We start from the raw sequence: 23966 nt of genomic DNA, 5'->3' as shown, positions 1-23966 counted from the left end.
TGTGTGGGTGTGTGTAGGTGTGTATGTGTGTGTGTGTGTGACCAGTGAGAAAGAGAGAGAGAGAGAGAGTGGCAGAGAGAGAAAGATTCACTGTAAATGTGAGTTCTGTTTCTGCACCTGCGGTTCCCGCACGAAGTTGCAACATTGTTAGAATAATTCAAGCATCAACTCTGTTTGCTCCCGTTCTCCCGCACATTTGACCATTTGACTTTCTTGTGGGAATCTTTAATATCTTGCTCTTTATCTGCTACAAATTGGAGGCGGGACACTATAAATATAGCTTTGCCAGTGTGGTTTCTCATCACAACTGATCAAAATGGCCAAAAGACTTTCTGCGCAGAGGGCCCTGGAATTGATTTTAGAAGAGAGAGACGTTTTTGAGGATGATGTAGAGGGAGACGATTCAGAAGAGGAGGTTTCAGAATTAGAGGATCACATTTCTGAAAATTCAGAGTCTGACAGCGACTCTGAAGAAGATGATTAGATTGGGGCAGCCGTGGTGCAGCGGTAGGGCGGTCGACCCATGATCGTAATATTGCAGGTTCGATTCCCGCCTTGCACGCCCATGAGTCGAAGTGTCTTTGGGCAAGACACTGAACCCCACCTTGCCTCTGGTGGTAGGCGGGCGCCTGTGTTTGGCAGCGGAGCCGCCACCAGTGAGTGAATGTGTGTGTGACTGGGTGAATGGGTCTGTGACTGTAAAGCGCTTTGTCCTTGTAGGAAGAAAGGCGCTATATAAGTATATGCCATTTACAATTTACCATTCAGATTAAGCATCAGCCAGTTCCAAAACGAAGCCATCAGCACCCAGCCACAGGACCAGGCCGTCAGCAGCCAGGACCATGTGTTGTACAGGCTAGTGGCTAGAAGGCCATGTGTTCAATGGGGCTGATGTGTTGTCTTGACTAATAGGTTTACTCTATGTGTTCAGCTTGTGTTGTGCACCTGAATGGGTTCAGTTTCTGTGTTCAGATAAATAAAGGCCGGAGGTTTGAAATCCCTTGCTTCACTTGAAAATTTGTTTCCACTCATATCTTGATTTTAATTGATTTTCTTTATCACGTTTTAAATAATGAGTTATGAATGTGATCTAACAAAGGTAAAGGGCAAATATCAACCAAATATACTGATTGTAATTGGATGAGGTAAACATCTGTCAAGTATTTTAACATCAAAGTGTTTGATTGTGAGGCATTAAAAACCACAACATGCAACGGGTCCACCAGACCCACGAACACTGGCTGAGTAACAACAATATGAACACCACACAAGGGTTAAATAAACTTCAAAAAGAGTAACTACAACCATAAATAAAGTTGGTTTTCGTGAATCTACCAATGCACTTCAGTAAAAATAACATATATTGAAATTTTTGAATGTTGTAATGCAGAAAATATTATTTTGTGCCTTTAAAGTAGTTTAAACTTAAGAGTGCAATCAGTTTTATAAAAGAAGAGAGGAACTTTTTTAATTTGAGAGGTCATTTTCAGTTTGCATCATGAAAAGTTCATTTAAAATAAAGATGTCCTTCTTTTTACTAAACAAAAGTTTGGAATTGTTTGGATAAAGATTTAAAATTAGCTTATCATGTAAAAAAGGCTACAGTTAAAATGTCAAATATTTGGTCGATACTAGTGAAATTTTATTATGTATTAAGATTAAAGTATGTGTTTGTGTATTTGCTTACGTATTTTGATTTTATGTTTAAGCTGAATCCTTGTTTTGTATTTTACTTTATTTTAATGGGCTTCGTTAAGCATGATGCTTCATCCTAGCCCCTATTGGTCAATGTAGATTATTAGAAAATGTCATGTTTGAAAAACTAAATAAACTTTAAACTTCATAAAGGACCCAAAAAAATTCCGGGAAAGAGGAAAGCAGGGGAGAGACAGATCATGTCACTTCTCTGCTGGAAGAACAGTATTATCAGTTATCAGGTCATCCAAAACACATCAAGACATGTTTCTAGTATCATTACCCGACATAGTTGTTGGATTGTAGTAAAACTAAGTAAACTAATTATATTAAAATGAGCACTGTCAAATTTGTACAGTTAAAGCGCAGTTAAATCAGAGTTTTGTTTATCATTGATCGTTAGCCATAAAAGTGCATTACCAGATCATTTGTTTCCACACAAGCTGCTGAAGTTGAACTACAGTGTACATGTCAGACATTGCGAGGAACCCAACACGACCCACCAATGGTTTTCAACTGAGTACTAAACCTGCCAGCATGTGTGTATAGGTCTAATACACTGTAGGTTATTGGTTGGGTTGTTAAAAGTGGGCTACAAATGGGCTCAAACCTGGGTCAGTTCACAAACGTAGCGTGAAACAATTTCGGACTCAAACTGGCTCCTCCATCTGGTAGAGACCAACTAGGTTTTTGAGCAGGGACCCCATAATCTCCTTAACGTTCAATGGCTTTGGTTAGAAGAATAACGGCAGACAGACAGAATACACAGGCTCACTTAAGTTTGCCCATGTATTCTTAAATTAATGATGCCCTAAATGGTTATTGCATACAGATTTACAGTAGTAAAATAATACATTGTTTTTACATTCAGAATTTTGGTAAAGTTAAAATGATTTTATTATTAAATTAGTATAAATTGTTTAATTTTAATGGCGGCAGTCACAATATACTTATAAAAGCATGGGAGCAGGATCTCAAGTGAGGTATGTAGAAGAACCGTTCTAAACATTTGCCTATTAAAACCCCTTCTATAACCCTTTTTGTTTACTCATATAGGCCTTCATTGAAATGCATTCAAGAATATTTGACCTCATTGGAAGGATCTTCACAAAATATTTGTTAGGTTTTTCAATTTTAAAGTAGGCTGCTTTGTGGTGTACCTCACAGTGAGAAGGCCTTGATTCAGATCCAAGCAGGGACCTTTCTGTGTGGAGCTCTTATGTTCTCCCCATACACATGTGGATTTTCTCCAAGCACTCCAGCGTCTTCCCACAGCCCCAAAACATGCTTCACAGGTTGATTGACGATTGGTGTGAATGTGTGTGTGTATCTATATGGCCCTGCAACAGACTGGTGACCTGTCCAGGGTGTTCTCCACCTACACGCAACAGTAGCCTGGACAGGCTCCTGTGACCCTGAAACGGATTCAGGGGGTTTTAAAAGATGGATGGATTTTGTAAGTAACAATACAATTTGATTAAATCTTTTTGAGAAAACCTTCATTTACTGTTGCTTTAGGTTGCTAAAACCTTTTTTGTAATTTAGCAGTTTATTAAAACACTGAATTGTCTTAAATGTGCACTTTGTTGTGTGTGACTACTCCAATGTTGCAACTAAATTCCAAACTGGACAAGGTAAGACTGAGGTAAAGAAATAATTTAAGACATTTCAGTTAGACAACTCATGCAGTAAAGAAGATTTATTTCTATAAGTCTTTTAGTTTGGCATGAGGCTCTGTTCAGATACAGAAAACAAAAATCTCCATAGAAAGCTTTGGGTATTAAACTACCCCTAACGGAGCTTACAGGTGGAAGCCGAGGGGGAGGGTGGAGTGATGAACGCAGAGCTCACGGAAATGGAAGTAGAGGGATTGGACCGCACACCTGGACTTAAGTAGGAGGTCAAACAGGTAATTAAACCGAACCGCCCGCTGAGTAACCAGGTAAACGCACTGCTCGAGTTGCCCACCTGAAATACTCCCAGGGTCGTTCGTTTTGTTAGACATGGTACTCCAACATTTGAATACTGAACATCAGTGTTAAGTATTTGAGCCTTTTATGTTAAAAGGTTCAATTTAATCTTTTTTTTTTTTATTTATGCAAAATTTTACATAAAATACTAACATTTTCTTCACCATTTTAAGCTCGGTTTAATTCAAATCGATATTCAAATGTCATACATGTGAAAAAAATGATACTTTGAACCACGCCGTAATCAAAGATCAATACAACATTTAGTGATTGAACAAGCATTTAGACTTGGAATCAGCTGGCTTTACCGCCTTGTCACTTCATTTGACCAAAACATGAGAAAATGAAGCAAAAATATACACAATTAATTACTGGTAATATAGATAAAGTTTAGCCTCAAATACAAAAGGGTTTTATACAATTATACACCTCGTGTGTCAGGAGATTCATAACCCCCGACTTTAACAGCTCCGCTCCTGCTGCCCTGCTTCCATATACTCTGTCCAACTCTGACCAACGCAGGAGGCCTTCAGCTCTAATCTGTTTGTTCAGCTGCTAGACAGTGCAAGTTAATTTCAAAAAAGCAAATGAAGCAACTCCTGATCATAAAACTACTTCCAAAGGCTTGCAGGGAAACCTAGTTTAATGAGTAAATGCTGACTTAAAGGATTTTTTGTAATTCAGTTTTCCTGCATTATTCATTTGTTTTTGTAAGTTTCTTTATAAGTGGTTTTTCTTTTTTTGTTCTCCAGAAGTGCTTTTAATTGTACTGTAAAACTTCGGTAAAGCGCTTTTTTGTTGCCATTACATCTAAATTCGGTAAGCACTACCTCAAAAGTAAAAGAAAGCAAGTAAATGTGGCTGTTGTCTGAGACGCTGTACAATTGTCAGCAAGATAAATTCCTTCTTTACCGGCCATTTAACATGGAGTCTATTTTTGGAGAGCGTGTCAGAGTCTCTGCGGTGTTTATAGAGCTTGACAGCAGCAAGTGTGCATCTCTGGTTTCCTGCAGCCGTCTGGAGCAAACTGAACCCCAGCATGGAATAATCAACAGTTTAACGGGCTGCTTTGCAATGCTAAAATCTTGAGGAAATTTTGCCTTTTATTCTTCTCCTTCTTTTTCTTCAATGGGGTTTCTTTCGCAGCTAAAGGTTTGGTGCTTTCTAGAGCAGTAAGTGGTTTGCTCTGGATGAAGTTCAGAGATCTGGGCAACACACTGTTCCACCTTTAGGTAAGACTGTTAATCCAAAGTGATTCAATGTAAGGCTATATATTCCTTTGAAACTTTGAGACAACCTGACGGGCTTTGTATCTGATCACTCATGTTGTTTTAAATAATCTCAACTACATTATTTGGATGCTATCATTTGAACTGCTTTTGCTACATACATTAGTAAACTTAAGGGATCCAGATAGAACTATCCAATTGCTTTTCACTAAAATTATCAAACATTTTTAATTCTAGGAGCTATGGAAAAGGATTTATCATCTCAGGAGTCACTGTCTGACCTGAAAAGACCTTCCCCCAAGTCTAGCAAACTCAGTGCTGCTCCATCTCTGTCAGATTCCAGTATGGAAAGAAACCCAACCATCTCTGGAGCTAAGACTTTAAATTCAAATCCCAAATCTGTGTCCACAGAAATCCCATCCAGCGTTGTTTCCTCTAAACCATCCTCCCCTTCTTCAAACCAGACATCTTTTGCTATTTCTCCCAATGTCTCAACCCCTCAAACCTCCAGGATATCAACCTCTTCCGAGTTAAGTGCTCCCTCCTCCTCATCAGTCTGTAACACACAAAAAGATCCACATTCTTTTGCACCTGCGCCTGCTTCCATGGCAGCGTCTGCTCCTCCAAAACGCACTTTTGCCTCCGTGGCCAAGCAGGTGATAATTCAGGAACGAATTAGAAAAGCAGAAGCAGAGGACGTCAGTGACGAAGAAGACGGTAAGAACACTGCTTCATTTCTCATTTTGGTGGATCTCACTTTGAGAAAAAAAAGACAAAAAAACATCAGTCAAATTAGTTTTCTCATGCATAAGGGATTTGTTGGCACTAAATTAAGCACAAAACAAAAACCCATAAACACGTAAATGCTCGAATATCTTGTGATTGGATAGCAAGGTCAGTTTAATCTCAGCTCATCACCTTTGCCTGCACTGCTGTGAGAAGAAACAAACTCCAAAGTCTGCTACTTAATTTTTAAAAAAAATTCTTACATTGAAGTTTTATTTCAAAAGGTTCACTTTTGTTGTAGTTTATCTAGTTTTTCACAAATACCAACAGTGATGAGTTGATTTATCTCAAATATTTAGATCTGACATTTGATGTTAAATCAAGTTTATGACTGTAATGAATCTAAGTATCTCATGATTCATTTTATTTTGATTCATAACCTTCCTGTTTAAACGAAATGATTTTGCTGTGTTTATGTCTCTGATTTATGACACAGGCTAAAACTAGAACTAAAAACAAAAACAAAAAAATGTGACGTTAAGAATGTATGTAATAGAAAAAGTAATTTTATTTGCATGCTTTGATTAGAAAAACAGGGTGTAATCCAAATAAACTGTAGACATTTTAACTTCTGTTATAGCGAGGAATCCTCAACAGCAATCTTGTACCTTCTTAAGTTGACACACAATTTCTATTAGAAAATATTTCATCAAATTGGCCTCACAATGCATCAGTACCAGCAATTATTGTTATCTTATACAAAAATTGTAGCTACAACATTGTTATTAAAGAGATGTTTACAAAGGGTGGTAACCCCTCATTGTTGTTGCTTTTTGTCTTTTTTCTCTAACATGTTATGGGCGATGTTATTCGCCCCGATTTACATACGACCAAGGGCCAAAACTGAAGGATTAATTAATATTCATATTGGCGTCACAAAATCCATGGGGCCAAAATGCACATCACTGCAGTGATGGGCACATATTTTAACCCAAGCCCTAACCCTAACTCAACCCTAATTACATGAAAATAGTCACTTTTATTTGCTCTGTTGTCTGTTGTAAGTAAATAAAAACAATGTATTACTCTCAAATAGACTAAAACTGTCAGCAGTTTATTCAATAATGGATGGTTGTGTTACACACTGAGTTCAGATGACAGCTTGTCACTTCACTTGCAGTTTTTTCAGATGCAGTTCCATAAACTATCAACATGTGAACTATGATTCCAGCTAAGTCTAAACTAATCTGAAGTAGTTTTGGCATCTTTTTGTATCGTTTTGCTTTTTTGAGCAAAGCAGTGAAGCCTCCACTTCCCTTTATCCATACTTTTGACCATTCCATTCATGAAAATGTGACATGTATGGAGCACACTTAGTGTGAAACCTCCATCTGCTGTTTTGAGGATGAACACTTACAATATTGTTTTTTTGTTGGATCAAAACCTTTCATAACTTTGCACAATTGTTTTTTGCAGGACGTGTTTATAGCAGCTTGTACATTTCTCCAGTAAAACCCCATTTGCAGAGCAGTTTGCGTGATCCTGCTGTTCTGGTCTCAGAATGCTCTTCAGATGGATCGACCCCACGTATCCCTGAGTGTTTGCTTTGCTCAGGATGCAGTTAAATGATCAAGTGGGGCTAAACCACTGCAGACTGTAAACTAATTAGGCTTAAAAGGCAAAACTGAGATGCACTAAACCTATCTTACAGAGAGAGATGTGTACGCTGATTTAAAAATAGATTGTCTTTTGGTCTATTAGATGAAGAGCAAGATGAAGAGCAGAGTGTGGAGCAGCTGGAGGAGAAGGCCAAGGGGGGTGATTCAAGAGCTCAGACCCTGGTGAGTAACAAATTTGGACATCTGGTATCTGGTACATATGGTTATTTCTCAGTCTGGCTCACTTCATTTTAAGATGATAACCAAAACTTCCACCGTGTTTTTGGAGCATTTAAGGGACAGTTTGTTTCTCACGCTTTATTTATTAAAAAGGAAATATGCAAATGCAAAGGATCTCCAGGAGATGGATTTTACTTTTAAGACACGCAAACTCTGAGAATATGAATTTACGGATGTGTCATTATGCAGCTTCATGTCTAACCACTACAGACTAAATGTTAAATTCAATATATTTTAAGAAATAAAAAAATGTATTTCTGCACCAGCTAACAGCGTTAATTTTTCTCAATGTGGTATCGTTTTCGGTGGTTTCCTAATATTTTACAGCTCGACAAACTTCTGGACTTAATTTTTATGCAGAAGCAAACGCACACAATTGATTGTGAGTATGCAAGAAATGAGCAATGGGGTTAAGATTAGAAAACAGACATCTGATACGAGTCTAAGGGCTTCAGCTGCCCCTGTTTGTCACCCCACACAGAGATGCATTCAGGAAGACGGTTTTCTAATACATTTCTATTCATGTGTCCACATGAAAACTGTGTAATGTGCAATGATCTGCTGGAGCTGCCTTAGTGCTCTCACAGAGTAAGCTGTCAGAGTTCTCATATCACTTGTTAGTTGTTAATGGCAGTTGTTCAATAACTAGATTATTGATGAATTACTTTGATTAAAAAGTACTTTAGGTGATGTCAAAAGTTTTGAAAACCTATTGTTCATATTTTATCCAAGTTCTGGATCTAGGAAATGTGATTCTGCTTCAAAACTGTTTCAGGTTTAAATCTGATGTCCATAATTATAAGTAAAAAATATTGCAATAAAAGAAAAACAAGATTTTTAGTTTTATTCGTAGAAGACAAAATGTTATGTAAATATTTTTTTCCTTTTATTTTTTCTTCTCATTTTTACATCCTTTACATAAACATAAAGAAATACTAATAACTTGCTATGTTTTTATTTATTACTTTGAGGTCTTTAATGGAATTGTTCAGCAATAAACATTTTTCCTTGACTCAAACTTTTGGTTTAAAAAAGACTACATTTTTTAAATAAAACGTCTTAAATAAATGCATCCTGACATATATATTTTTAGATAAAATATTGCAAAACAAAAAAGAAAGAATTTGACAAGATATCTAAAAAACCCTCAAATGACTTAAATTGAAATGTTAATTTTCATTTTATTTTTGCAAGTTTTCTCTTGGCTATTGAAAAATTTTGCTATCTTGCCAGATTTATTTAAATGTGTATTTCTTTATTTATTACTTTAAACTTTTGTCAGTCTTCTTTGGTATTGGTTTGGATTATTTATTATTTAAAAAATTAACATTTTTGAATATAAATTTTAATCAAATCCTGACACACATATTTATAAGTTAAAAATATTACAAAAAGTTGTAGTTGTAAAAGTCGACAATATATTCAGAAAACCTTCCAATGAACTTCAATTAAAGTGTTTTTTTTCCATGTTATTTTTACAAGTTTCCTCTCATCCTTACATCCTTTACATAAACATAAAAAATACAGCTAACTCGCCAGATTTGTTGTAAATTTATGTTTTTTTTAATTTATTACATTAAGCCTTTGAGAGTCTTGGAATTGTTCAGCAATAAAAAATATTTGAAGTAATAAGATTTAGATTAAAAAAACATAAACATTCTGTTACATTCTGGTTACACTTGAATCAGATACAAAGCTATGGCTTTTTCTTAGGCTAAACTTTGACCTTATGAGAACCATTATCCTTTCTGCTGTTATTACAGCTAGGCCAACACTACCTGATTCTTGCTGAAGAAAAAGACACCGAAGTAAATAACCGCCTGGCTGTAAACTGGTTAATTAAAGCTGCCAAGCAGGGGAGAAAGGGTGCAGCGAGAGTCCTCCGACGCTGCTGGGTCAAAAAGAAAGGTCTAGTTTGTGACATTTATCACACACATCTCTGCGTGTGAGTGTTTAAAGAAACAGCTCAAGCACAGTTCTCCATCTTTACCAGGAATCACTCCTGAAAATGAAGCTGATGTGCGCACGTTGTCAACAGAGAGTAAGTTTGAGCTGGCTGTTCGAAAAGCGGCCATGATGATGTACTGGAGGCTCAACCCTGACAAGAAGAAAAAAGTGGCTGTTTCTGAGATGCTGAAAAATGTCAGCCAGGTCAATGCGGTTCCAGGTAGGAGAAATGTGTCTGAAGATGCCTCCTGCACCACATCCAGTGTTTTTCTCGAAAAAACAGCAAAAATATATTTTCTAACCTACTTTGAGTTCTGTGTCATCCTTTGATTCAGCTGTCTTGGTTAAAACATAATATACGTTGTGCAAGAACCCTAACCTATAATTGTTGTATGCTGTGGTCATTCTCATCAATAGGGGATGGTGTAAAGAACATTTCTGTCCCAACTTCCGGCCAGACTCAGAAAGTGTTGGAGAGCATGGTCAGCAATGACTGTAGGTACAAAGACTTAGAGTAAGACTCACAATGCAGTTGTTCTTTTTCACAATTGTTTACTTTACCATGTTTAGCAAACCAGCTGGTGGACTTGGATGATTTTGTTGAGATGACAAAAAAGTATGCACAAGGTATTGTCCCATCTGCTTCTGAAAAAAGCCAGCCTGCTGCAAATACCGAAAGTCTTGCACCCCGAGACACTGGGAGGGAGGTAAGTTCGTACAGATGAATGGATTTTCAGAATTGTTATCGTTTGACTGTGTGCAGATATGCAGTTCTGAATAGGTTCTTGTCTGCGTTGTTGTGTTTTAAAGAGCAAGACTGAGACGGTCCCAACAGGTTACAAGAAGGTCCACAAAAGCTACTGGAGTTTTGGATGTAGTGGGATGATGCTGGATACTAAGCAGAGCGGAGCCATTAAAAAGGCCATGGACATGAAATCACGCTTAATGGTGTTATCAATTTGATTTTAAAATGTCCTCCGCATTTAAGTTCATGGGTTCTAAATGTTCCTGTGATGCTTCTCATCAGCTGCTCCAGTATCCTCTGCATGTCGTTGTTGAGATGAAGGAGCACCTGATTGACTGGGCATCGCGGGCAGGCGTGCAGTGGCTGAGCACCATCATCCCCACACAACACGTCAACGCTCTCATCTTCTTCTTCATCATCAGCAACCTCACCGTTGACCTGTTTGCTTTTGTCATCCCTCTGCTTGTCTTCTACCTTTCCTTCATCTCCATGATCATTTGCACTCTGAGAGTTTTCCAAAGTAGCAAGGTGAAGATTTTCTCTCATCTTTTTGCGTTTAATATTGATTGCCAACACGTGTACGTAGACATTTGACTTCAAACATCCAAATCACTGATCAACTGCATCCTTTTTTCAGGCTTGGGAGAACTTTCGAGCTCTGACATCTCTGCTGACTCGCTTCGAACCCAGCCTTGACGTTGAGCAAGCAGAAACCAACTTTGGCTGGAACAACCTTGAACCATACCTTTATTTTATCTTTTCTGTCTTTTTTGTCATTTTCTCCTTCCCCGTCGCTGATAAGAAATGGATTCCATGTTCTGAACTCTCCACCGTGGCCATCTTCTTCACCGCAGTGAGCTACAACAGCCTCAGCCCCACCGCAGCAGCATATGCACGCCAGGCGTTGTTCATAGAGGTACACAACAAGAGAGATCAAAGGATGTCTCAAGCGTTATTTAAATTACAGACATTCTTACATGTTGGATATTTGCAAAAGATTGTAAAAGTTGTTAAAAGTGCAATGAATTACAAATCACTTTTTAAAAACAAACGTATACAAAATACAATACAAAACTTGACATTTTGGATACAAACAATTTGAAAAGTCGTAAATTTAAAAAAATACATTTCTGCAATGCAGGTCTTATCAAATCTGTGTGGCCTGACGCAGTTACTGCCAGAGAACATGACAGCACTTCGATTCCTGGGACACACTTTCAGCATTCTGCCCCTTGGGAAATCTGTGGTTCTGAAGCTCAGTCTTCCCTGTATCCTGTATGTTTACCTATTCTGTCTGTTTTTCAGGTGAGTGAAGTTCACTATACTTTAAAGTCCCATTCCAATCATCTTTTGAGCTTATTTCAAAGTGTTTCTAGTAGTCTTTTACTTATAAATATGGTGTTTTAGCCAAAAAAAAAGACTGTCATTTTCTAGGGGATAGTTTCTGCAGAGCGACAGTAGTTCATCAGAAATTTGAGTAGGTCTGCCCCACTTCCTGTCACCCATCTGTTTACACGCTTTTCACTAGCTTACAACCCCTCACAACCCCAACCTAATTTTACCGGTGTAACAAAACCAGCAAGCAATACTGATGCAATCCAGCCGTACAGTTTTGAGCCCGATTCCAGCTCGGACAAGGAAAATGAAGAGGAGGCATTGGATTGGAACAGAGCAGGGAGCTTGTACCCTGTTAAATGTAGTTTCTAGGTAACAACTTCAGGCGTTTTCAATTTTTTTCGTCTGCTCCTGATTCACCACAATTTGAATAAAGAAATACCCAAATACTCAGAAATGCAATTTAAATCTTAATTTTCTTTCGCCATCACTAGACAAATGCCACAAGAACATGTTGAAAACACCCAAAACATGAATTTCATTGGAGTGGGTCTTTAAACATAGATCATCTATATGACTTTTTTTAATGTGTTGTCACATGGATGTTTTTTTTTTTTTTTTTTTTTTGCATCCTTACCCCCAAATCCGGCATCAGTATGGCAAGAACGCGTGGTTTCCATGGAACATACTGTGTCCTGATTCCCTACTTGGTTTGCTTCATGTGGTGTGAATTCTCCGTGGTCCTCCTCCAGAACTCCTCTGCAGTGGGGTTAATCCGCACCTGTGTGGCTTACTTTCTCTTCCTGTTTGCGCTGCCCATTCTGGCCTTTGGCCTGGCCACCATGCTCTTCATCCAAATGGTCAAGTGGTTCCTAGGGCTGGAACTGACAAAGATGATAGTAACTCTGGTGGTGTGCGCCCTCCCTGTCACTCTACGGCTCTGGACTCGGTTTAGCACCTCTATCCTGGATGTCTTCCGCTCCCTGACGCACAGAGGCCCCGTCAAGTTGATCTTACTCTGCATATCCATGGTGATCTTGTTCTCCTCGATCTATGTGTACCATTCAGAGGGGCAAAAGGTATACAACTCCACTCTGACTTGGAGTCAGTATAGTCAGGTTTGTGGGCCCCCAGCGTGGGAAACCAAAGGCATGGCCCAAACACAAATCTTCTGTAGTCACCTGTATGGCCACAGAGTGACCTGGACCGGACGTTTTCGACATGTCAGAGTGGCCGAGACAGAAAATGGAGCGCAGTCTGTCATCAACATGCTGCCGGTGTTCATGGGAGACTGGATGAGCTGCTTGTATGGTGAAACATATCCCAAATGTGAGCCAAGAAGTCCTGTGGTGACAAATCGAACTTCTGTGGCCATGGAGGAGAAGGGGGAGGAGGATGCAAATTCAGTATCAGAAACAGTTCCTCTGCACGCACTGCTTCAAATGCAGGAGGAGGAAGAGTTATGCCAAATAAAGGCTTTAGCCAAGCACACCTGCCACGTCAAGCGCTTCGACAAATACAGATTCGAGGTGACGCTGGGAATGATCCGAGAGGGAAGCGCACAGGCAGAAGACGCAGCCAGGGATATCATTCTAATGGCCAGTCATGAGTTTAGACAAGTTCTGCTGAATCTAAAGCCAGGTAACGTGGTGGAGTTTAGCACTAAACTGGAGGGCCGTCTAGGAGCGAGAGCTCCAGCCTTTGAGTTGAAAGCTATTCACTGTCTGGACTGTGTTTCTTCAGGGTGGAATGGGGGCAGGCAAGTAAAGATAGAAAGGAACTGGAGGCGCACCACCATGAAAGCCCTAAAATTTGCTTTTGACTTTTTCTTTTCACCATTCCTTTCTGCAAATATATCTGCTTAAAAAAGGAAAAGAAAGACTTGAATGAATTCCCTTCATAAATTGAGCCTTTTTCTCATAATGTTATTATGATAAACATCTTATCATATTGCTTGGAAACTGAGCACATTAAGATTTAAAAGATATTGTTTACTTTTATTATTTATTGTTATTATTCTTTAAACCAATCAGAGATTACAGAAATACAAGGAAAACTTGAGTTTCAATTATGCCAAACAATAAAATAAATGCTGCCAAACGCCCTAAAATGAATTAAACAGGTTGAAGGTTTGCAGAAATAAAGGGGGGAAAAGGCATTTTCTGTTAAAAGATGTAAATACAATTTTAAAAAAATTTAAAAGGGACAAAAGTTAAATCATTTGGGCTCAGTACACCTTAGTATGAGGTCATGAACCAAAAACAAAGACACCAATACAAAATTTAAAAGTCAAACCATTTTTAAGTCACCATCATTTTTAAATGAAGATCTTAAAACGTGACAGCGAATAAAAAGCAGTCATGAAAATGTTCCTTTTTTTAGGATATATTGATCAAATTTGGATCAATAGAACAATTGTTTCTTTTTTGTTTCAAGTTTTCTTACACAAGTAGACTACAGTTTGAGGGACTGAGGGAGGTAGTTGCAGAGAAATGCATCCTATTTACCTCTGAAATCCAAGATAAGGTTGAATATTTTGCATTTCTAATGATTTCAACGTTAAGATCCCTTGAATAAGGGTGGTTCCTCATGAGCTGTTCCAATACCACTGACGTTTGGTCACATTTTGAAACACTTAAAAACTAATATTTGCAAACTTAAGCTGTTGTCCATGCTGCAAGGCATTGCTTTTTTTAGGTTTGCTTTCCCAGTGTAAAAAAATAAAGTTTTTTCATTTATATTTTTTAAATCACAAACAATACTAAATGGTTGCAGAGGTTCGGCTGAACAACTAAAAAAAAACAACTCAAACAGGCTTTTCCATACAAAAACACAGAAAGTATAGTAGTCTTATACTTTTTCATTTATTTTTCCTTAGGTGTCTCATGCTGACAAAGATTTAACAGCTTTCCAAATTAAAAAAAGTTTGCAATTTCTATGAAAATTTATTTTACCGGAAAAAATGACTAAATACGGAACAAAGGTCAAATCAAAAAGATAACTTTAAAACACAGATATCAATCTTTAACCCTTGTGCTATCCTAGGCACTTTAACATTGGGAGTTGGGTCATCTAGACCCACTGGACAGTGCTCTGAACCTTTTTTCTTCAATGATTTGTGATCTTCACTGGTGTCCATGGATTACATGTAATCTTTCCACCTTTATCCACCTTTGTCATGGTAGGGAGAACACGTCAATGCAAGGGTGAGATCATCTAAGATAGCACAAGTGTTAAAGGGCCTACATCATGCAAAATCAACTTTTTTAAACTTTTAAGTGTATCAAAACGGTAATGTCTCACGAAAAACAACCTCAAAGTGGTATTGTGATCCGTTCGTGCATCTCTGAGTATTCCTGAGTAAACCCGGCTGCTGGCTGAGCACCAGCCCCTCCCACCCCGGGAGAATGAGTGGGATCACAGTGACATCACAAAGTTAGGAACAGCCCCTTCAAGGAAGAGTCCGCACTGCCAGCAACGTCCCCAACTTAACACACACCATTTTCTCCGCAGAGCTAGCCATGAGAAGCAAAACGCTTTCTTTGTTTTTTTTTGCACAATATGCACATCCATCTTTGTAAAAGTTCAGATGTTTGTTTTCATGCGTGACAGGTAAACACGCTGCTGAGGTCGGCTCTAGCCCTTGTGCTATCCTATGAGGTCCAGATGACCCGATCCTTACATTGACATGTCATCCCTACCATGACAAAGGTGGATAAAGGTGAAGAGGATTTCATGTAATCCATGGACACCAGTGAAGATCACAAATCATTGAAGAAAAACGTTCAGCCCACTGTCTAGTGGATCTAGATGACCCTACTCCCAATCTTAAAGTGCCTAGGATAGCACAAGGGTTATTTTGTGGTTATGAAATGAGCGGCACCCACAAGGAGCAAAAGGCCTCAGAGATCGAGTCGTCTTACTTCCGCGTAAGAAAATAAGCTTGCAAAAATAACTCATACTTCATGAAAAAAATCATTCTTTGGTTAGCCAATGGTAAAATATTATCATATATAAGAATATAGTTTATTCTGAAAGACTTATGAATAGATGTAAACCCTTTAAACTCTGGAAAAGAACTGTTTTGATGGCTGAACTGCTGCACTCTGGAATTTAAAATTATTTCTTATGACTATAAAGACTAATTTGTCCATTCTAAAATTGCAAAATAAGAAAAGAAAAGTACAAACGTGAGTGTTGTCAACAGCTGCAGAGGAACAAAAATTGCATTAAAAAATTCCTAACACACATGTTTCATGTATCATATTCTGTTTTATTAATGCACATTCTTTTCATCCATCTCATTTAAGTTGTCTTTGTAATGTAGGTCTTTTTAAAAGTTTGATAGTAGCACTGAGTAATGGCATGCTGCTGCTGTGAATCTAAATCAAACATCCTTGTCCATTAGTGGAAGACAACGATGAGGGTTTGATTACAGCTGGCAAAAACCTTCTTTCTGCTGTTAACAGTTTTGTTGTGGGTTTTCATGTTTATTGTTGTACTCTGTTAAACCAATGTATGTACATTCAAGAAAGTAAAGATAAACTTCAGAACAAATGGAGGGGCCATCATGATCAATTCATCTTTTCCTAGACATAAATTCAGAAAAAGTGGGAATACCTTAGGCACAAATACAGATGTCACATTGAAGGAGAGACATTTCACCTTGTCTTCAAAAAAAATTTTGACTTATTTTGAATTTAACAACAGAAAAAAGCTTTAAAAAGTTTGAAAACTGTTCTTTTTTTTTTTTTAAAGCACCTGGTTACAAGTTCACCAGTCATTGGGAGAGGTGGATCATTTATGAAAAAGCTATTTCTTTCCAAATGTGCTGCATGTTTTCAGATTATGAAGGGTCAAGCAAGCTAACTGTGCTGCCCTTCCTCCAATGATCTTTTTCCCTCCTCATCTCCAAATGTGAAAAACCACAAAACCCCTTGGCCTAGCCACAAAAAGTAAACAACCTTTAGTTTATGTTCTTAAACGGCTTGCATGCAATGTTCTATAATCAAAGCAAGTTTTAAAACGCTGCCACCTCAGAGCACTAACATCACAGAAAATCCATTATAGTTTTTGACCAATGCGCCCAGAGATTTCTTGAAATTCTGATAATCTTTTGATGATATATGCCATAAGTGACAAGTTTTTTTATTTACCGTATTTTTTTCGCAACAGATCTGGTATGTCTGTGGGAAGCAGAAACAAACAGGAACTTAATTTGGGGTCATTTGATACCAGTTGCTGCAGTTAAATTCAAAATGAAACTGTAAATAATTCATTCTGAATTTTTATTCCGAATTATTTTTTGAATAAAACCAAAACACCAATCCAAGAAAAGATTGAGATGGAAATAAAATGTGCTCTTCCTGTGCTCTAATTCTTTGACTCACATTAAATCCACCAGGACCAAGGACACTTGAAAACAAAATGATTCATTGTAAGCACTAAAAGAACTTGTCGCACAGTTCATGGAAACCTGCACATCCATTTCATGTGGTGTTTTCAATTTTGTGAGGTACACTGTGTGGTAAATAAATCCTGTGATTTTGCATGATTAATTCACAACCTTAATGTTTTAACATTTGAGTGAAGTACATCATGAGTTATTGCACCGACAACTATCTCTGACTAGAATTAGACCCAAACACAGGTCAGACTTAGGAACTTCTTTATAAACAATGTGCAAGTTTTCTTGATTGTGAGATCCCTTAATATGTGCTTACACACTATAAATAAACTGTCCTTTTTTTTAATTCAGTACTCAGTCTCAGCCATTGACCTTGCAACAGATGCTCCCTTCCTAAAGTGTAATTATTCACCATAAACAGTACACAGACTCCAGACGTACAGAAATTCAATCCAACATACAGGTTTCAAAGACACAAAACAAGTGATTTGTTGGTGAACAATTTACCCATTTCCTTTTTAACAGCCAGCAAAAACTATCTAGGTATTGCTTCACAAGATATCAGAAATGCACAGCCGTTTAATAAATTAGATCTCACAATCATTGCAATGCCAAAACAAAAGTCTGTCAGGGACCCAAACTGGAATCACTTTAAAAATAAATACGTATTTACAGTTAAATGTAAAAAGAAAGTTGTTTCCTGTAGAAGATCTCAAGTGTTAAAGCAGACTGTGCTGCTCTGCTTTTATTGCAAAGTGAGACTGTGGGCCAATAAAGCGTGCAACCTCCATGAGCACTGCTCTGAAGGAGAGAATATAGCTGTTGTAGCCTATCAGAAGAAGACAAACATGTTGTTTTTTAAAGAATGTTCCACATTTAAAACGCTTTGATGAAGAAGTGCTCTGTGCTCCTCAGTCCCAAAGCTATCCCAAATATGAGCGCCTGATGCTACCGAGCACACAGTTCATTTCTGCAGGAGAGCACATCAGTGACTGGTGTAACGGTGTGTTATCATCAGCTCAGTCATTGCAGATAGAGGTGTCCCCGCACCTCGTTCAATTCCCTACAGTGGGAAACTGTCTAAATATTCCTTCAAAAATTAGGAAAAGTCACTAGAGATTTATCTCAGAGCTGAAAAAAAAAGTGGATCTAACCTGCGTCGACCATCAAGAAACTTCAATAAAAATGTCAAGATCGGTCTGTGAGTGGGTCCGATGTCGTCCTCTGACTGTTGGGTTTCACCTCTTGCACTCCGGCCTCTTCCCCGTCATCCAAAAACATGCATTTTGCGGTGGTTGGTGAATCTAAGTGAGTGTGAGCGTGCATGGATGCTTGACTCTGGATACAATATGTCCTGAGGGTGGACCCCCAACACCATCCTGAAGAATTTAGCATTAATGAAAAAAAATCTTGCATTATGATACTCAAATCCAAAAAGGCTACATCTTGATGTTGTTAAACAGCATGGCTTTGAAATAAAGACTCCCATCTTCACATGCCATTCTCAAGTGCCTACATTCAAAGGTTTTTAAGGTGATTTTTCCTTTTTTTTTTGGACAGACAAGAAAAAACCTTCATCTGCCACCTTCTTCCTTCCCTTTCTTGTCATTGTGTTTGAGTGTCTGGGTTTACGCGATCCTGAAAGATGTACAAGTTGTTGGTGGCGGCTATGGCGATTATATTCTCCGACGGGTGCCACGCCATGTGCAGGATTTTCTTGGTGAAGTCCAGGCTGTCCACGCCCACGTCGCCTCGACGACGTTTACCACCGGTATACACGCGCCGAGTCCTCAGCACAGCCCGAGGCTTGCTGCTCTCCCGCCAGGCCTCCAGCGTCACACCTCGCCCCGTCTCCCTATCGAACATCCGGAAGAAGCTGTTGTAGGCACCCGTCATGATCACGCTGGGGGGTCAGAAAAATAAAGTTGTGAGGCGGATGGCTGAGTAAGGCAGAGGGAAAAAAAGACTAACTGAGGAGAAGAAGAATGACGATAAGTCTACAAAGCTTGTCTCTGGTATTGATTTAAACATCAGACATTGACAGAGGTCGGGCATTACGGAGGCACAGGAAGTAGCATCCGACAGACTCAGCCAAACACTTTGCTTTCAGCTGTACTCACAATGCAGTAAATCCTGTTTCCCTAGAGCTGCTCACCTGTCGGAGCTGTTCCATACACACTCAAACTTGTCAAAGATGCAATCATTTTCGTAGAGGGAGCACAGCTTACTCCTCAGATATTCATGCACCTGTGGATGTGGCAGAAAGACAGTTATTACATCTTTGGGAGACCTAGATAAATCCACCAAACACCTGCAAGAAATGACAAATTTGGGCTGCAGCTCTTGTTCAACTGAACAGGAGAATAAGCAACAATCAGATGATTTGATGTATCTCATTGAATAGGGACATATATAAAAACATAGACATACTACACAGCAGCAGTCCTAGGCCCATATCATAATACATACATAATACTAATTTGTTCCTAGAAAGGCTTTTATTTACAAGAATTAGACTAACAAAAATGAAAATACAAAACAAAAATTATTGCTAACAATTACATAAAACAATAAAAAAAAACCACAGAGACACATCAGAAGGCTAAAGATTGAGAGGCGCTGCTGCTGGTACAGCCTATTCTTTGTTCCTTTAAAGGACTAAAACTGGTCACAGACTTCAAATTCGTTGAAAATAAATTTAAAAGTCTCACACCTTTTACAGAAAGCGCAACTTGAGCAAAAGAAGCTTTGCAAAAAAGGAACCTAACAGTTTTTGTGTTAGACTGCTCTGGTAGATCTATTGCAGGTCTCTAAGTTATAAATAAAAGTCCCAAAAGGTTTAGGTGCCAGTTCACTGAGACATTTAAAGATCATTTGTAAAACAATAAAATGGATAAAAACTAGAAAATGTCAAAGTTTTGTTGTTTTTTTTAAAAATGTGACAGTGGTGGTGTTTAATTGCCCGATTATAGAGACTTGCCACCGGGTTAAGCGTGATTTGGTTGGATTTTGATGCTGCTCACACAAAATAAGAGCACAAGCGTTAAATCCAGTTCTATCTTACTTGGTATGTTTCCACAGGGCCTTTTTCCATGTTCAAGTCCCAAACCTTGGCGGTGAGGTAATCTCTCGTCAGCAGGTAGCGGCCATTGTGACTGAACTTGACATCCGACACGGAGGAAATGATTTCTGAAAAGAATGAGCGGTTTCCTGGATCTTCAGGTTCTTCAAAAACTGGAGAGAAAAAAAAAAAAAAAATATATATATATATATATATATATATATATATATATATATATATATATATATATATATATATATATATATATGTTAACCTTTTTTTTTATACTACCGACATTTATTATGCTCATAATCTCAGCAGCATGCTCACGTTTGGTGTGTTTGTCACAAAGCGCAGAGGCCCTCATGTCACAGAGGCGCAGGGTTCCCTTGCTGCTGCTGTACACAAACAAGTGGCAGTGTTGCGGGTGAAACTCTGCTGCTGTTATCACCTCCGTCAGATCCTCCATGTTGGTGGGTTTGATGTCTACAATGTCTAAGAGGAACCATCAAGGAAAACAAGTGGAAAATGTATTGATTGCCAAATAGATACAGGGGAACTAGGTATTCTGGGTATTACTGTGGGTATTCTGTAAGACGTGCATCCATTCATCTGAGTGAGTCTGCAGGATTTTGAAGGGATGTTTACATCCTCACGCAACCAGGTTATGATCCACCGCCAAAAAATATCCATGCATACTCTCTTTGTTCTATTTGTCTTAGTCCTGCGTGGTTCAGTAGAAAGAGAACTGCTGAGTAAATTATTTAAACTCGTCTTTCATAGATGCTTCTCTGATTTTCTAGGTCAGCTTCCATTTAAAGCGGATAACACTACATTCAGCCAGAGCAGACTGCTAAACCCTGTGCTGAATACACACTTTGGAGCTCCATACATGCAAAACTATTCATGCATTATTTGTATTTGCAATATAGCATAAATTCTGAAATACCTAGCAGTATTTTGGCTGCAGTGGCAATAATAGTTAATTTGTTCTTTACAAAGCCCATTGAGAGGACTGTTGTTGTGAATTTGGGCTTTACAAATAAAATGGAATTGAATTGAATTGATTACAGTGTTTGCAAACTATGCCAGGTTGAAGTCATACCAAATTATTAGGAAGCTAAACAGCAGTAAAGCTCGGTGCATAGGATTTCTTCGTCTATTTGCTCCTATTACTATATTCCTTTTTTTTGCATCTTTGGAACACTGAGTTTACAAAATAAAAGCAGATTTCTTTTACCAAAGTTTGATCAGAATCTAACTGCTATAGAAAGTTAGAGAGTTCATCTATTTTCCTTTCATTAGGATTGTACCTGACAAGGAATACACATAAAAAATTGAGAAAAATAATCAAGAGTTTCTCCGAGCAAAAGCGATACTTTTAAAAAATGAAGGCAACGCTAATGTTGGTTGTAAAGGATACTGAAACTACGATCTGTGATGCCCAAGTGCCACATGTTGATACGGAGGTCATCAGCAGACAAATAGGTCTCTCCATCGCTGTTAACAGAGATCGAGTTGACATGGTACGTATGTCCATTAGAGAAAACCCGCCTTGGACGGACTTCTACCATGAGGTCTGTTGGCTTTAGCACCGGGACCTTTGAAGGGCAGAGGTGAAAGAAGAAAGAAAACATTTTCTTTTTTTTATCAACAAACTGAAGGTGAAACTTCTATGGGGAGTGCAGACTGATTTACCTGCAAAGAAGTGATGGTAGAAATATCTTTAAGCCGTCCCTCCTCATCTTTCAGGTTGTATCCCTCTGGTCTCTTGTCTCTTTCGCTCACTTTCCACAGTTTAATGGTCTTATCTGTCACAAACATCCAAAAGTCACAAAAAGAGCTTTTAGTTTATAGAAAAAACCTTGCGTAATACATTTATACCATGCAAGATACGGTTTTGAGAAATTCTACTCCAATTCTCTGATTTAATCCCCAAAAATAAATTCTGCAATTTACCACTAAGAGGACAGTGTCAGGATTATATTGAAAAGCGCCCCAAATGCAAAAAGAACAAATTAACGATAAAAGATTATTTAAAAAAAACAGTACAACAAAAAAAGACGGTTTGCTGGAAGATTGAGTGTCACCGTTGGTGGAGAGGAGAAAATGTGCGGCGTTCTGCTGCGGCAGCCATCTGATCTTGTTGATTTTCTCCTCTATTTCCAGACTCTTCAGGTAGTCAAAGTCTGGCTCGTGACTTTGGAAGGTGCTGTAGACATTGTACTCCCCCGAGTCTACAGTCTCCCCCGTCTCTTCCGATTCCCCTTTAGACTGAAGCAAGAGAAGGAAAGACATAACCTTACGTGAATACATTTACTGCACGTATGTTTTTTTTTTTTTTAACTAAAACTCTGCTAAGGCAAAGGGAATTGTGACTGTGATCCAGGTAACCTGACCTCAGACTCTCTTTGAAAGATGACAACTCTGCCACCTTTATCCCCTGTGGCCAGCAGGTCCCCTGTCTGGTTGAACTCCACCGTAGAGATGACATCAGCTGCAAGAACCGGGGGAAAAATTAAAACTGAGTGGGACGACATGTTGGATTAAGAGTAGATTTGGAAAAAGATAAAGGAGTAGATATTGGGCAAAACTGAAGCTGTGTCATTACAAATAAGCAATCATAACAAGGCTTTTTAATCCTACGTTTGTGATCGGAGCCAGCAGGGACGCACCTTCAGTGACATAGTCTCGTAGAAAAGTGTGGTTGATTTTGGGGCTCTCTGCGACCTCGCCCATCTGAAGCTGAGGAAAGGTGACCCGCCAGCACGCCCGTCCTGAGAGGAAGGGTCCAATCCGTGATCTCTCTTCCCACCCAGACTCCGCCCATGCTGCTAGGGCCTACCAGAGCGGCCTAAAGCACGGCATCCTGGGGAACCGGCCGGCCAGAGAGAGAGGAGAGGTCGTGAAAGGGGAGATGAAGAGGGCGGACGGAGAGCGTTTGGAGAAATCATAAAGGAGAGATTCAGGAGGGAAAATGAAAAGGACGGTGATGAGGACAGCTTTGGAAAGCAAAGACGAGGTTTAGGGTTAGACAAGGTAAACAACGTGCAAAAGAGTAACATTTAAATGACACATTTGACCCTCACTGACAGCAAGGACACATAGGTGCTGAAAAAGTAAACCCAAACAGGGGAAAATCATCAACCAACACACAACAATTAATCTTTGCGTGAGCTACTGCATGCATACACGGGTGAGTTCAGGACAATTCACTCCTTGAAGCTGCACCAGTGGTTATAAATGATCCCAGGGTGTGGTAGCCATGCCTCTTCTCTACCTTACTGTCCTTTTCTCTCACACACACGCACGCACACATGCCAACACATTTCTCAATCAGACAGTCCTTGACGGAGATCAAGGGAGAATGTGGAGGCTTGCCTGTGCTGCAGGAAGGAGAGAAGGAGGGAGGGAGGCCTCAGCACACCTACCAGTTCGCCTGCTGATGCTGCTGCTGCTGCTGCTGCTGTTCCAGCTCCTGATGCATATACACGATCCTCTGCTGCAGTGTGAAAGGCCTGCGCACGTCCGCTGACGGAGGGGGGAAGGAACAGAAAAAGACAGAGCAAGGGTGGTGGCAGGAGGAGGAGAGGCAAAAAGGAGGAGAAGAAAGAGAGGGATAGCAAAGGAGGATAGAGGACCTCTGGCTGCTGATGCCGTAGATCTGCTTCTGTGCAGCATCCACGGTGTCATGGCAGACTCCTCCTGGAGCAGCCTATCACGGAACAGCTGTCAGCGATGGGCCTGCCCACTGCAGGTGGTGAGGAGAGGAAGCGTCCAGCAGAGGGCGCCTTCCCTAAAAACAACCATCCATAACTATTTTACGTAAAAAATATGTAGATAAAAAGTATGTATTTATTTGAATGTATTGTTCGGGTTAGTATTATTAAACGTATTATTTATTTTTTGACATCCATGGGTATTTTATTATTATTTTGTGGGGACGTTGTAGA

General features: G+C 39.1%; 2 protein-coding genes across 2 annotated transcripts; one reads left to right on the top strand and one right to left on the bottom strand.

The window, feature by feature from the left end:
- Nucleotides 1–4660: 4660 nt before the first annotated feature.
- On the top strand, nucleotides 4661–16102 carry LOC144994774 (wolframin-like). Its single transcript, XM_078953740.1, has 12 exons — nucleotides 4661–4897; nucleotides 5132–5611; nucleotides 7382–7461; nucleotides 9282–9426; nucleotides 9512–9685; nucleotides 9883–9960; nucleotides 10036–10172; nucleotides 10276–10413; nucleotides 10493–10738; nucleotides 10848–11126; nucleotides 11352–11515; nucleotides 12201–16102. Exons 2-12 carry the CDS (start codon nucleotides 5137–5139, stop codon nucleotides 13408–13410), a joined length of 3126 nt encoding a protein of 1041 aa, XP_078809866.1. The 5' UTR covers nucleotides 4661–4897; nucleotides 5132–5136; the 3' UTR covers nucleotides 13411–16102.
- On the bottom strand, nucleotides 15798–23727 carry ppp2r2ca (protein phosphatase 2, regulatory subunit B, gamma a). Its single transcript, XM_078953748.1, has 10 exons — nucleotides 23445–23727; nucleotides 22689–22882; nucleotides 22413–22510; nucleotides 22104–22287; nucleotides 21712–21824; nucleotides 21437–21614; nucleotides 20344–20508; nucleotides 20017–20186; nucleotides 19108–19199; nucleotides 15798–18855 (listed from the first exon to the last, which is right to left on the bottom strand). Exons 2-10 carry the CDS (start codon nucleotides 22750–22752, stop codon nucleotides 18558–18560), a joined length of 1362 nt encoding a protein of 453 aa, XP_078809874.1. The 5' UTR covers nucleotides 22753–22882; nucleotides 23445–23727; the 3' UTR covers nucleotides 15798–18557.
- Nucleotides 23728–23966: the final 239 nt, after the last annotated feature.

This window comes from Oryzias latipes, chromosome 1 (assembly GCF_053564925.1).
Source record: "Oryzias latipes strain Hd-rR chromosome 1, Olatipes_Hd-rR_3.1".
Lineage (NCBI taxonomy): Eukaryota > Metazoa > Chordata > Actinopteri > Beloniformes > Adrianichthyidae > Oryzias > Oryzias latipes.
Note: the sequence above shows the minus strand (reverse complement) of the source record. Positions and strands in the feature narration are given on the sequence as shown.